We start from the raw sequence: 14,419 nt of genomic DNA, 5'->3' as shown, positions 1-14,419 counted from the left end.
TGACATCGATGGTTCGACTGTTGATGATCCTGCTCAGATAGCAAACAAACTGAATGAGTATTTTGCATCTACATTCACACGTGAGGAATTATTACAGTTTGAAAATGGAAGAAGGTTATCAAATTGTAGCAGTGTGCTTAATGATTTTGTAATAACTGAGAGCAAAGTGGAGGAGAAATTGTTGAAGTTAAACATAAGAAAGGCACCTGGGGTGGATGGGATCTATCCAGTTATTTTAAAGGAGGCGGCAAAGCAACTAAGCAAACCCTTAGCCATAATTATGAGAGCATCCTTGGACTCAGGGGAGGTTCCCACGGACTGGAGATGTGCAAATGTGTCCCCAATTCACAAAGGTGGATCGAAGGGTGACACGAGTAATTACAGACCAGTTAGTTTAACTTCTGTTCCGGGTAAAATAATGGAGTCACTGGTTAAAGATGCATTGCAGGATCATCTAGACAAGACTGCAGCAATAATTCAAACACAGCATGGGTTTGTTAAGGGAAAGTCTTGTCTGACAAATTTGATTGGTTATTATGATGTGGTCACAAAGGAACTGGATGCGAAAAATAATTTTGATATCATATACTTGGATTTCAGGAAAGCTTTTGACACTGTTGCGCATGGAAGACTACTGTACAAATTGGAGCAGAATGGTATTAAGGGTAAGTTGCTACAATGGATAAAAGGATGGTTAAGTGGGAGAAGACAGAGGGTGGTAATCAATGGGTGCTGCTCTTCGTGGACTAATGTTATTAGTGGAGTCCCACAGGGTTCGGTGTTGGGTCCACTGTTGTTTTGTGTATTTATCAATGATATTGATGAAGGTATATCAGGCTTAATGTCGAAGTTTGCAGATGACACAAAGGTTGGCAGGGTTGTTAATGACAGTAATGGCAGTGTGCTACTGCAACAGGATCTAGATAATTTGGGCAGATGGGCTAAGAAGTGGCAACTGAAGTTCAACCTTGACAAATGCAAAGTACTGCATATGGGTAGAAGTAACCCCAGAGAAACGTACCAACTGTGTGGTACTACACTTAAGGTGGTAGAAAATGAAAAAGACCTGGGAGTAATTGTGCAGTCAGATATGAAGTTTTCTGAGCAATGCAGACAGGCTGCTAGGGCAGGTCATGGGGTTTTGTCAATGATATATAGGAATTTTGCTAGCAGGGAAAAGGAGGTGATTGTCCCTCTGTATAAGGCAATGGTCAGGCCACGCCTTGAGTACTGCGTACAGGTCTGGAGGCCTCATTTTAGGAAGGATGTAGATTTGCTTGAGCGTGTACAGAGAAGAGCAACACGATTGGTGAGGGGAATGAAGGGATTCTCTTACCAAGAGAGGCTTAAGTTCTGCAAATTGCAGTGGCTGGAGACTAGGCACCTGCGCGGTGATCTGATTGAGGTCTATAAGGCCTTGAATGGGTTGAGCACGCTGAATTCTGATGGGATCCTTCCACTTGTTCAGATTACGAACCTACGGGGACATAAGTTCAAATTAAGAAAGGACAGATGTAGAATAGATGTGCGGAAATTTGCCTTTAGCCAGCGGGTGGTTAATTGCTGGAACAAACTTCCATCTGTCGTTGTGGAAGTTGATAGGTTAAATAAATTTAAGGAGGAACTGGACAGGCATTTGGAGGGAATGGTGTGATGATTTTTTTTTTTTTTTTTTGCTGATGCTGCATAAGCTCCTACACTTGCTTTCTTGCATCATGTGCCACTACTGCTACTACTACTACTACTACTACTACTACTACCCTGAAAATCAACCATTTATGACAACATTCCCTTTCAGGCAGCACACAATCCAGTGTAGGATCTTATCTATAACTTCAATTTGTTCCAGTTTAAGTAGCATTTTATATCGAGGCTTTAGTAAACCTTTGCTCTACTAAAGCCTTGGTATATAATGTCAAAATTTTTTCTTGCACCTGACTGTTCAATGTCTTCACAGTGATTTACCTGACTGTCACAGAACTTTCCCTTCACAACCTGTCCTGGGATCTACAAAGGATATCATTTTTGTTGAGACAGTCCTAAATTGCTTCCTTAACAATATATGATCTTTCCTATCACAGAAATTAAACTCACTAGCCTCTATAGTTACCCAACTCCTCTTTATTATTTCCTTCGTGGATTGGGAAAGACATTAGCACATCTCCAATCCAAGAAATCTTCCCGGCACCTAATCCTGCTCTTATTAACAGTGGTTTGAATACACTCACATTAACTTTTTATATACAACTGAATATATAACATCCTCCCCAGGAACCTTGCTCTCCTCTATCCTCACTAGCTTTTTTAACAAACACTACTCTGACAATTTGATTTCCTAATATTACCCATATATTTAGCCTTGTTCTTAACTATAAATATTGTTGCAAAGTACCAGTTCAATTCATATGCCTTTTCTGATGAACTTTCTATAATCCTTCCACTGTAAACAATTAAGAGACCCATTTGATTTACTCCCTTCTTTTCAATTCACATATAAGAACTCTCTATCCCCATTTTTTTTTTTTTTTTTTTTTTTGTTCTCTTTTGCTAGTGCTTTCTCATTAATCAGCCTTTGCCCGTTCTACCCCATTAGTGATTTTGTTAAATATTATCTTACTAATGATCATATTAATCAGAACAAAAGTATGTAACATTCCCATGCCTGTTTATTTTCTCCTTTGAACTCTTAACCTCACTTCTCATTCATTTTGGCACCTTCACCAGCAGAATGATATTTGTGGCTTTTCGGGTAAATTCCTTGAATATTTTCCCAAGGCAAATTTGTAGAGAACAGTGTACAACAGTAGTCTCTCTAGTTAATCAAACCCAAGACAAATCTCATTCCATTACAGCAGGCCCTCGTTATAATGCAGTTTGCTTTACACTGGTTCGCTATAACACTGTTCTTATGTTATAACCCATATTTGACTATAACACTGTCACAAAACACTATAACGCTCTTTTACAAATTGCATTTTTGATATATTTAACAAAATCGTTTCACTTGATGGAGTCAATAGCTTGAAAATGAATAGCAAAACAGCATTAAAACATTTCCCATGCAGACTTGAGAAATTTTCTCGCACGCTAATTTAATAGCAGTACAGTGACTTGTTATGTAGTTCCGAGATCAACATTTTAAAAAATGATCAAGTATATTGCTTTTAATATTTTCGTTATATGCATTTATCCGAAGTCTAGTCATCACTCAGTACAGTATTAGACATCGTGCATAACGGACAATTTACTTGAACATTGAATCATAATTAATGCAGCCAACACAGTTACATTTTCAAAGAGTTAATAATGGCGGATAAGAATGAAAAAGTAATGTCTGGACACAGTACGAAGACTACAAATGTAAGAAAAAGACTGAATTTGAAAATTAAATTAGACGTTTTGAAGTGAATCGATTCCGGTCAATGACAAGCACATGTGTGCCATAATTTAGGACTGGCAAGTTTAACTGCAAGAACAATTATAAAAAATAAAGAATTAATTTTAGCAGCAGGAAAGACAGCTGTTCCACTGCAAGCAACTAGGGCTAGGCCGGCTATTAGGATTGAAATGGAGAGACTTTAACTAATTTTACTGAAGATGATATCCAATGCAGAATTCAGTTAAGTTAATTATAAAAAAAAAAAAAGAGAGAGAGGGGGAGAGAGAGAGAGAGAGAGAGAGAGAGATTAGCCTATATGCTGATCTGAAGAAAACTCACCTAAAAAAAAAAAAAAAAAAGTGGAACTATTTAAAACTAGTAAGGACTTGTTGAATAAATTTAAAATCCAAGGATTAGCCACAAGTGCAGATCAAGGAGCCGAAACTTTCAAAAAAGAACTTCTTAAAATTATTGAAGAGGGATATTATGTGTTATATTTCTCAACAAGTTTTTAACATAGATGAAGCAGGACTTTTTTGGAAACAAATCCTAAAAGAAGTTTCATATTAAAAGAAGAAAAAAACATGCCAGGTTTCAAAGTGGCAAAGGATCGGTTGACTTTATCGTTGGGTGGTAACACTGCGGGGGATTTAATATTAAAACACCCTTTAGTTTAACAGGAAGAGGACCAAAGTACAACACAAAATCGACACGTTTTTCATGATTAAATTCATCAATTAAATTCACGATTTTAATTGGAATTTTAAGTTTAATTTTGATATGTAAGTAGTTACCACATTAAAATCCAAGGATTTTATATATGCATGTAATGCAGAATATTTTATATGTACAAATATTTGAATATTAAATATTTTGACTGACATTTGTGCATCTTTTCATTACCGTTTATTATTGATTAGGAAATATCCTATGGCACCGACCGCAACTCACAAATACATATGTTACCTTATGGGAATGCTGCGCTCGCTTAGCATGGATTCACTTAGCGCTGTTTTTCCAGATCGAATTATCAGCGTTAAGTGGGGGTCACCTGTATAGTCCCCCCCACTTCTCTTAAAATTGAAGCACTTGGCTTACTACACAGTTTTCTCTACACACATCCCTTTCTATGTTACTGTGATCACTGCTATCAATCCTCCAATTTGTTGAAAAATTTGTTACCATATAGTGTATTGTTGGTCCACATATTTGAACCTAAAAAAAGGAGGCTGAAGACACCCATAATGAGACAATCACACACATCCAGTCAGTTTGCCTAAAGGGGTTTTGTCATACTTCTCAGAGTTGATTGCCCTATAACACATCCCTACAATCAACTGACATTTACCACAAATCATCTCATACCACACAGTCTCAACACACGTTACCTTGATCTGACTCAGAGAATTGTTGTTACTTTCAGGCAGTTTTTCCATCAGAAGCATTATTTCTTTCCCCACCTCTCCATACCTCCCTATCTCTCCTAAGCCCACAATATTCACCAAATTGAAATTCTTCATCTCACTCTTTGAGTGGCACCACATCTCAGTAAGCCCAACTATGTCAGGGGTTTACATAAAAAAAAAATCAGTTCCTTTGAATGGCAATTCTCTCTCAACTGTCACACAATGATGAGCAAGTACTTTTTATTAGATTTAAAAACATAAAATTTAATTCATGAATAAAATATAATAATATAAATATAAAACTAAACAATCTAACTATAAACTCATATGGGATACAAACAAAATAACAAAGTTTAGTTTTATATAAATATAAAACTAAACAATCCAACTATAAACTCATATAGGATACATCAAACAAAATATCCCACATACAGATTATTAATATAATACTTCAATAACAAAAACAGATTCACCAAACTAATATTCACTGTGCTATCAAGACAACTAGCTTGAGAAACGCTATTATACATCATTAAAAATTAATTCAAATTTGAATGTTTTCCGGAAAAACCTTTAAAATTATTGGCAATTATTAGTACCAAATTAAATGTATGTATAATTAAACATGCTATCACTTACCTTAATAATGTTGTCAATGCCACCAGAAATTATCTGTTCTGCTGTATCATTGAATGTAATAGATGTAACTTGATATGTTTCCTGAAATGTATGGATAGGCCCTCTCTTCCTAGAATCCCACAGCTGATAATAGAAATTGAAGTATATTAAACTAACAATCAGGATTTTCTTCAGGTTTCCTATAACAAAAACTGATGATAATTTAAAAGGGTGCAGAAACATTACATAAGAGATTGTAAAACTGACAACCAGTTTTACAAAATGCCAAGCCAGGTATAAATTCATATGAGATATATCAAACAAAATATCCCATACATAACAAATTCTATAACTAAAATAATTTTATATATATAAAAAAGCACACTTGCTTTATTATAATTATTATATTGTTATTAAATCTATATTTATTATATTGCTATTAAAATTAAATAACAGGTACTTGATATCACACACAGACAACAAAAACCATAATACACTTATTACTTTATTTCGGCTGTCTTGCACCTAATCTAAGGTGAATTACAACAAAACAAAAGTACATGGAAACAGAATGTAAAAAAAAAAAAAAAAAAAAATTACTAGAGTCTTGATTAGGATTGGTTCTATCATAAGATTAACTGCTACCGACTAGTGCAAAGCTACCAACATTTGAAAAGCTGGAGCTAGAGTAATTGTGAGCAGGAAGAAAATATTTTTGCCTAAAACAACTAACGAATAGGAGTTTTTTTTCACAAAACCAAGCAGGATTCTTGACAAAACAAACAGGAGAAATAACAGGAAAAAATTTTTGAAAAAAAGCAGGTTTTTAAAGTCTATACTGTACTAGAAATTAAATTTCACCGACAATGTATATCTTTTATATTAAGCTACAGCCATTGGATTATTTACCAGTATAATATGCTTTCAAACATTAGCCTACATAGGATTTTATTGTCTGTAGATTTCTGTCTGTTAGATTATGAATGCTTCAAAAAAGGTACTATTGCAGAATCTGCCCTCTCCAGATATGTATACGTCAAAGTTGCATTCATGACAATAATCTAGACTTGGCTGTAAAGTGCATTTCCAAAACTGCACCAGAAAGAGAATCTGAACTCAGTTTCTGTTTTTCTCATCTGGCTAAATATCCCTCTCACTCAGCATTACCATGAGGAATTGTTAAAATGCCAAACCTGGGATCATGTGTTACAGTTTGTTTTCTTGTGCACCTTTTTTTTTTTTTTTTTTTTTTTTTTTGATTTGGTAGTTGTTGGCGCATCGGCTTCTGTGGCCATATTGCACCTCCCAAGGTTTTTGCAGTACTTTGATCCAAGCCCGAGGCGGGAATCAAACCCGCGACCTTTGGGTTGCCGGGCAGGTACTTTACCCACTCGGCTAGCCCGGTCGGCTTGTGCACCTCTCAGTTCCCCAAACAAAGGATCACTATATATGATTATATGTCAATTCTTTCTTCTTTCATAATAGCATTTAATAGGTTTTCTCATACCAGAACTGAGGCTGCGAAACATCTATTGCTTTAACTATTTCTTTTATCTTCACTGATTATTTTTAATGGAAACTTAAGTACCATGTAGTCACAAGTAGCAATAAAGTACTTCCTCGCAAATATAAAAGAAAAAAAAAGAAGAAGAATCTTCTCTTCATTTAGACTCTCCACTACCTTTACAGTAGAAATGCTTGTGAATAAATCAGAATCATTCTTGGTCTGCTCTGGTAATCAACTTCCACAACGAATGTGGAAGATATCAAAACTATTGGTATAAAAGTTTGCACATAACATTCTTCAACATATCCAGAAGTACATGGATGGTGAGTACACTGTATTGAAGAGATATATTTGGATTTTCAAACATTGCTATAACATTTAAAAGAAACAAGCAAATTACTTTAATCAAGAAAGAAGAGAGAAACATGAACAGACTTTCTGCATAAGTGAGAATAATATGCCTCCAGTTATCAGCTTGCTTGGCTTGTTTAGGAATGCTTTCCCTAGAAATTTGAGAAGCAGTTCTTTTTCTTGGGTAGTTTATTCATTTGTCTTCTTTCAAAACTTCTTTTGGATCATAAACTGGATTTAAACATGTCACTAGTAACTACTTATTGTATTTTTAAATTTGGCAACTCTGAAAACTGCCTACATAACTTTTCTCACCTCTTCTTTAAATAGCCTTGTCTGTGTAGAACAGTGCCTGTGTTGGCACTGTTCTACCAGTCTAGTTACACATTAATCAAAGAGAGTCAAGTGTATACATATGCTTCGAAATCTTTATTTTATTATTGATGTGAAAACATCTTTGACAGCACCTACTAAATATTAATTTAAATGCTTTGCCAGTTAAATATTTCTCACAAAACAACACGTGGATGAGCCAAGATATATTTCATGACTAGTTTCATAAAATATTTGTATCATGTGTAAGATCATATTTGGCATCAAAAGGTTTACAACAATATGCAATGCTACTGATGGCAAAATATCATGCCACTTTCTGCCAGCAAACATGACATCTCTCATTCAATCGATGGACCAAGGTGTGATTGAGAGAATGAAACATTGTTATCGCAAAATATTTGGCAGAAAATAAATTAGATGTGATAGAGTTTGGAAAAGCTACACTACAAAATACACAATTTTCAATGTCACTGATGCCTGGAATGACGTTACAGTTCAAACAATACAAGGAAGCTGAAATGAAGTTGTGGCCAGAAATATATTCAACTGATACAGAAACCAATCCAAAATAAACTGAAATTCTGTAGTTATGTTTGAATGTTCCTGGTTTTAAAAATATTTTGATAGAGGAAGTAAATGACTGGCTGGATAAGGACAAAATGGACATCGGATGTGAAATTTTAGACGACAATGAAATTGTGCAAAGAGTGATGACAATTTCAAATGATTCTGAAACTGAAGAAGAAGAAGAAGAAGAAAAAAAAAGCTGCTGCTGCTGCTGATGGAACAACAAACACAATTAGCCACTGTGAAGCTAAACTATGTTGTCAAAGTGCATTGAGTGGTTGGAGGTACAAGAAGCAGCAAGTGTTACTTTTGCATAAAATTCGTAATATTGCCTTCCAAAAGGTTTGAGGGGTAATGAAACAAAAGAAATTGACTGACTTTTTAGAAAAGTAATTTAATTATGTAATATTGTTTTCTTTTAAATTTCTTTAATGACATGAGAACAATGTTGTATGTATGTAATATTGTTTTCTTTTAAATTTTTTTATGATGTTACTAGACCGATGTAAGTCAAAATATTAAAAATAGGTATATACGTAAATATTTGTTCTACGATTTTGTGATGACCCAGTAAAAAATAAATAATAATTAAAGTTTAATTATATGTACTTAATTATATAAAAAGTATTTAATTATATAAAAACATAAACAAGTTAGATGACCCGGTCTATTATGTATAATGTTTTTAATGTACATATTCTATTATCCGTCTCTTCGATTATCCATTATGGTCTCAGTCCTGTACCCTGACGGACAATCGAAGTTCTACTGTATGTATATACAGTGTCATTGAAATTGACAATGACATTTATTGACGGTTATTTATTTATTTTTTTTTTGTTATTTGGTTTTTTTTAGGAGCATTAGCAACTAAGGCCATATTGCTCCGGGGATATGCAGTGGTCATTCCCTGACCTTTCCGCATCCTCCATATTTGGTTGTCATGGGCTCGAACCCCAGTGTAATCAAGAAGCGTGTGCTATGCACTGCTGCTCCTGCCCACCTGGCTACAGAGGCACCCATTTATTGAGGGATTGATTCATTAAAATACAAGAAGAAAAGGCTACACTCAGTCTTAAACAGATTAGTGACATCATTTCTGCTTCTAGCATTTTGCAAACATCACAAAGTGGGGGTATGCAAATCAGATTGATGCACAAAACTGATGATGCGACAGGTTTGGCAGATCTGCAGCTTAAATGTATTGCCTTCAATAGAAAAAAGAAACCTCAAAGCTAATTAGCCCGAACATGGTGGTATCTGCAACCAACAATATCAGCTGATGATGAAATACAGGTGACTCCCACTTAACACTGATAATTCGTTCCGGAAAAACAGAGCACTAAGTGAATCCGCAGTAAGCGAGCTCCGCATTCCCATAAGGTAACATATGTATTTGTGAGTTACAGTCGGTGCCGCAGGATATTTCCTAATCAATAATAAACAGTAGTGAAAAGATGCACAAATGTTGGTCAAACTTCAGATAAATGCATATAACGCATATATTACAAGCAATATACTTGATCGTTTTTTAAAATGTTAATCTCGGAACTACGTAACAAGTCACTGTACTGCAATTAAATTAGCGTGCAAGAAAATTTCACTGAGCATGGGAAACATTTTAATGCTGTGTTGCTATTCATTTTCAAGCTATCGACTCCATCAAATGAAACGATTTCGTTATATATTCCAAAAATGCAATCTGTAAAAGAGCATTATAGTGATTTGTGACAGCGTTATAGTCAGATACGGGTTATAATATAAGAACAGCGAAAATCGGCATAAAGTGAACTGCATTATAACAAGAGCCTGCTGTACATTAAACTAGCCACACTCAATATTATGACATTGTCAGAAAAAATTAAGGAGTGTGTGGACATCTTCAAGGACAGAAAAATAAGCATACTTGGATTGAGTGAATTAAAATGGAAAGGAAATGGGTGTAGAGAGTTACAAGGAGGCTATTACCTATATTGGTCTGGAGGTAAAGTAGCGAGTAAGGGTATAGCCATCATTATAGATCACAGGATTAAGGAAAGGCTACTGCAGGTGAATAATATCAGCAACAGCCTCAAGTCAATTAAACTGCAAATGAATGACAGCAAAATATTGAAGATAGTACAATGTTATGCACCACAAACCAGTTGCGAAGATGGAAAAGCTGGAGTTTGAGGACTACCTCGAAGAGAACGTCACAGGTGGAGATATAGTTATCATGGGTAACCTGAACGCAAAAGTCAGAGTGGAGAGACAAGGACTAGAATACGTTATAAGTCTGCATGGTTGGGGACCTAGGAATGATGATGGTGACAGGCTGTTGGATTTCTGTTTACGAAACAGCTTGGAAACAGGAAACACCTGGTTCAAGAAGAGAAAGACTCACAAAGTGACAAGATATGGCTGGGACAGTCAACAGGAATCCCTCCTTGACTATATACTCATGGATAAAGAGTGACACAGAAGACTAGTGGACGTCAAGGTAGTAGTAGTAGTAGTCGCAGCAGTGGTGGAATGTGATGCAAGAAAGCAAGTGTATGAGCTTATGCAGCATCAGCTCTACATCCTTTGTTCCAACAGCAATACATCCTTCGTTCCAACAGCTCTACATCCTTCATAAAATGAGGCCTCCAGACCTGTACGCAGTACTGAAAGCATGGACTGACCATTGCCTTATACAGAGGGACAATCACCTCTTTTTCCTGCTAGCAAAATTCCTATATATCATTGACAAAACCCCATGACCTGCACTGGCAGCCTGTCTGCATTGCTCAGAAAACTTCATATCTGACTGCACAATTACTCCCAGGTCTTTTTCATTTCCTACCACCTTAAGTGTAGTACCACACAGTTGGTACGTTTCTCTGGGGTTACTTCTACCCATATGCAGTACTTTGCATTTGCCAAGGTTAAACTTCAGTTGCCACTTCTTAGCCCATCTGCACAAATTTTCTAGATCCTGTTGCAGTAGCACACTGCCATTACTGTCATTAACAACCCTACCAACCTTTGTATCATCTGCAAACTTCGACACTAAGCCTGATATACCTTCATCAATATCATTGATAAATATACAAAACAACAGTGGACCCAACACCGAACCCTGTGGGACTCCACTAATAACATTAGTCCACGAAGAGCAGCACCCATTAATTACCACCCTCTGTCTTCTCCCACTCAACCATCCTTTTACCCATTGTAGCAACTTACCCTTAATACCATTCTGCTCCAATTTGTACAAGTCTTCCATGCACAATAGTGTCAAAAGCTTTCCTGAAATCCAAATATATGATATCAAAATTATTTTTTGCATCCAGTTCCTTTGTAACCACATCATAATATCCTATCAAATTTGTCAGACAAGACTTTCCCTTAACAAACCCATGCTGTGTCTGAATTATTGCTGCAGTCTTGTCCAGATGATCCTGCAATGCATCTTTAACCAGTGACTCCATTATTTTACCTGGAACAGAAGTTAAACTAACTGGTCTGTAATTACTCGTGTCACCCTTCGATACCCCTTTGTGAATTAGGGATACATTTGCACATCTCCAGTCCGTGGAGACCTCCCCTGAGTCCAAGGATGCTCTCATAATTATGGCTAAGGGTTTGCTTAGTTGCTTTGCCGCCTCCTTTAATATAACTGGATAGATCCCATCCACCCCAGGTGCCTTTCTTATGTTTAACTTCAACAATTTCTCCTCCACTTTGCTCTCAGTTATTATAAAATCATTAAGCACCCTGCTACAATTTGATAACCTTCTGCCATTTTCAAACCTTAATAACTCCTCGTGTGTGAATGTAGATGCAAAATACTCATTCAGTTTGTTTGCTATCTGAGCAGGATCATCAACAGTCGAACCATTGATATTAAGTGAACCAATCAGATTCATCCCCTTCCTTTAAGAGTTTGTATAAGTAAAGAAATCCTTGCTGTTTTCTTAGCATTCTTTGCCAAAGATTTCTCGTAATCTGCCTTCGCCTGCCTAACCTCCTTTGTGACCTGATTACATGCTAGCTTATATCTGCCATAGGCTTATGAGTCGCTTGATAATTTATATGCATTCCCATGCATTTTTCTTCTCTGTCACGAGTCTCATTAGTTCATTTGATAACCATTTAGGCCTAAATTTTGAACAATATTTCTTAATAGGTATGAAACTTTTAGTAGCTTCCACGATTAATTCCTTGAATGCTTCCCACTTAGAATTTACTGTTGGTAACATCATCAGTTGATCCCACTGTACAGAATTTAAAAACTGTCTGAGACCACTGTACTCACCTTTAAGGAAGCAAAAACCCTTTCCTTTACCCCTGATGGTAATTAAGTAAATCCCACATCAGTACACTGTGATCACTGACACTTAGTGTTTCCTTTATCTGCAAATTCTTAATACATGAATGATCATTGGTAATAACCCGATCAAGAGTATTACCCTCTCTGGTTGCCTCTCGAACATGCTACCGCAGAAAACAATCGTCCAGTAAATCCACAAAAGTCTTACTAGTGTGTGAGTGACCAACCCACAAGTTTTAGTCAATATCTGGGAAGTTAAAATCCCCCATTATAAGACATTCTGATGTACTAGCCCACTCTATTTCTCTTTACAACTGTTAATTGTACTCATTCGAGTCATTAGGCCTATAACACACTCCTACTCTTATTTTTGCTTTCACAGTGCTTATGTCACACCAAACTGACTCAACAGCGCACCGTTCATCTATATCAACTAGATGCACTTCTTTTGATTTTATGTTTTTCTTAATTAACAGCATGACACCTCCTCCCTTCCTATCCTGTCTATCCTTTCTGTACACAATGTACTCCCCAAATTCCAATTCTGCATTCCTAATTTCAGTGTGACACCACGTCTCTGATATCCCAGCCTTTGATGTCTTGACCAACACTTCAAATTCATCAAAGTTATTTACTATACTTCTAGCATTGGTATACATGCAAGCATACATGCACCTATTCCTAATTACCCTGACACATCCCATATACCCACCTGTTTCACGATGACTGCCATCAGTCCCTGAAACTCCCAGCACTTCTCGCTCCAGGTCGCTACTTATTCTAATAGAAGTTGTGCAAGAATCACCTTCATCTCTGCCTGCGGCTACTTTTAACCTTTTAGTCTGTGAATCCCCCCAAGTAGCAGTTTTCCGACCCACCTAACACTGCCTCGATAGCATAAGCAAATATTATTGCACCCTTTCTATTTAAGTGTATCCCATCCCTGTAGAAGCAGTTTCTCCTGTTAACAAGCACAGACCACACTGAAAAAAATTCTACCCCTTGAGCCTTGCACATTCCCTCCAGGGCCAAATTGATTGACAAGGCTTTCATCATGTACTCCCTCCTATCGTGTCTGGGCAGAATTGCAAACACTTTCAAATTTAACTCTAACTCATAGAACCAACTTTTTATATTCCTCGTTTATTCATTCAACTGCCGTTTTCTGGAACAACCTTCCTTCATACGTATTTCCTGAAAATTACAGTCTACAAAAGTTCAAGTCCAATGTCAACAAATATCTTCTTCGCCTTCTCAACCTCGAATCCAAGCACGGTATTAAGTACTATAGGTTCTTACACCTCTCGTGTTTGGGGTTTACATAAAAAAAAAAAAAAAAAAAACTGAAGACTTTTTTGCAATCTTGACCTGTACTTGTTAAGTAAATCTGCAGATTTCCTACTTTTAATGTCATTGGTGCCAACGTGTACAACAATATCACCTTTTGTACCCTTAAAAGATGATATATGCTTTCCAACGTCATCAACATTTGTCCCTGGCAGACATACCTTGGTCCTGTTCCATCTATCCTTTTTACACAATATATTCCCCGTCTCCCTGACAATAGAGTCACCAACAATAACTAGTTCCTTTGGGACCAGCGCATTCTGCCTTGGAGATTGCCGCTGTGTTGCCTGATGCCCAAGAGTGAACTCTGGCGTTGAGTTGGGCAGCTGAGAGCTTGACAGGCCCCTCATATTAATTTCTTCGAGGGCATCTACCCTAGACCTCAAGCTCTCATAGGCGCCCAGTGGAACGTTGAGTTGATGCCTAATTTTTAGACACTCTCTGCACCTGACACACACAAAGACATCCTCCTTGGCTATATCATATTCTGTTCCAGAGAGTTCAGCAAACATTTCACAAGTTGCACATTTTTTTAGGCTGTGATGCGTTGGAGAATCTCTCCCCCTCAGTTCTCCCCCGAGTCACAGCATTCCTGCCACTTTGTGCTTGTTGCT

The 14,419-nt window shown here is 36.7% G+C and overlaps 1 protein-coding gene across 1 annotated transcript in view; it reads right to left on the bottom strand.

The window, feature by feature from the left end:
• The window catches only part of LOC150077181 (U5 small nuclear ribonucleoprotein 40 kDa protein-like), a 105,632-nt gene that overhangs the window by 29,521 nt on the left and 61,692 nt on the right, over positions 1-14,419 (bottom strand). The window contains exon 5 of the mRNA XM_090386722.1: positions 5,425-5,547. Within this exon, the coding sequence (XP_090242848.1) occupies positions 5,425-5,547 (123 nt within the window). The remainder of the gene's footprint in view (positions 1-5,424; positions 5,548-14,419) is intronic.

Source organism: Mastigoproctus giganteus, chromosome 12 (genome assembly GCF_048544385.1).
Source record: "Mastigoproctus giganteus isolate SK-2022 chromosome 12, ASM4854438v1, whole genome shotgun sequence".
Taxonomy (NCBI): Eukaryota; Metazoa; Arthropoda; class Arachnida; order Uropygi; family Thelyphonidae; genus Mastigoproctus; species Mastigoproctus giganteus.
The sequence above is the reverse complement of the archived record's forward strand: the minus strand, read 5'-3'. Positions and strand labels throughout refer to the sequence as shown.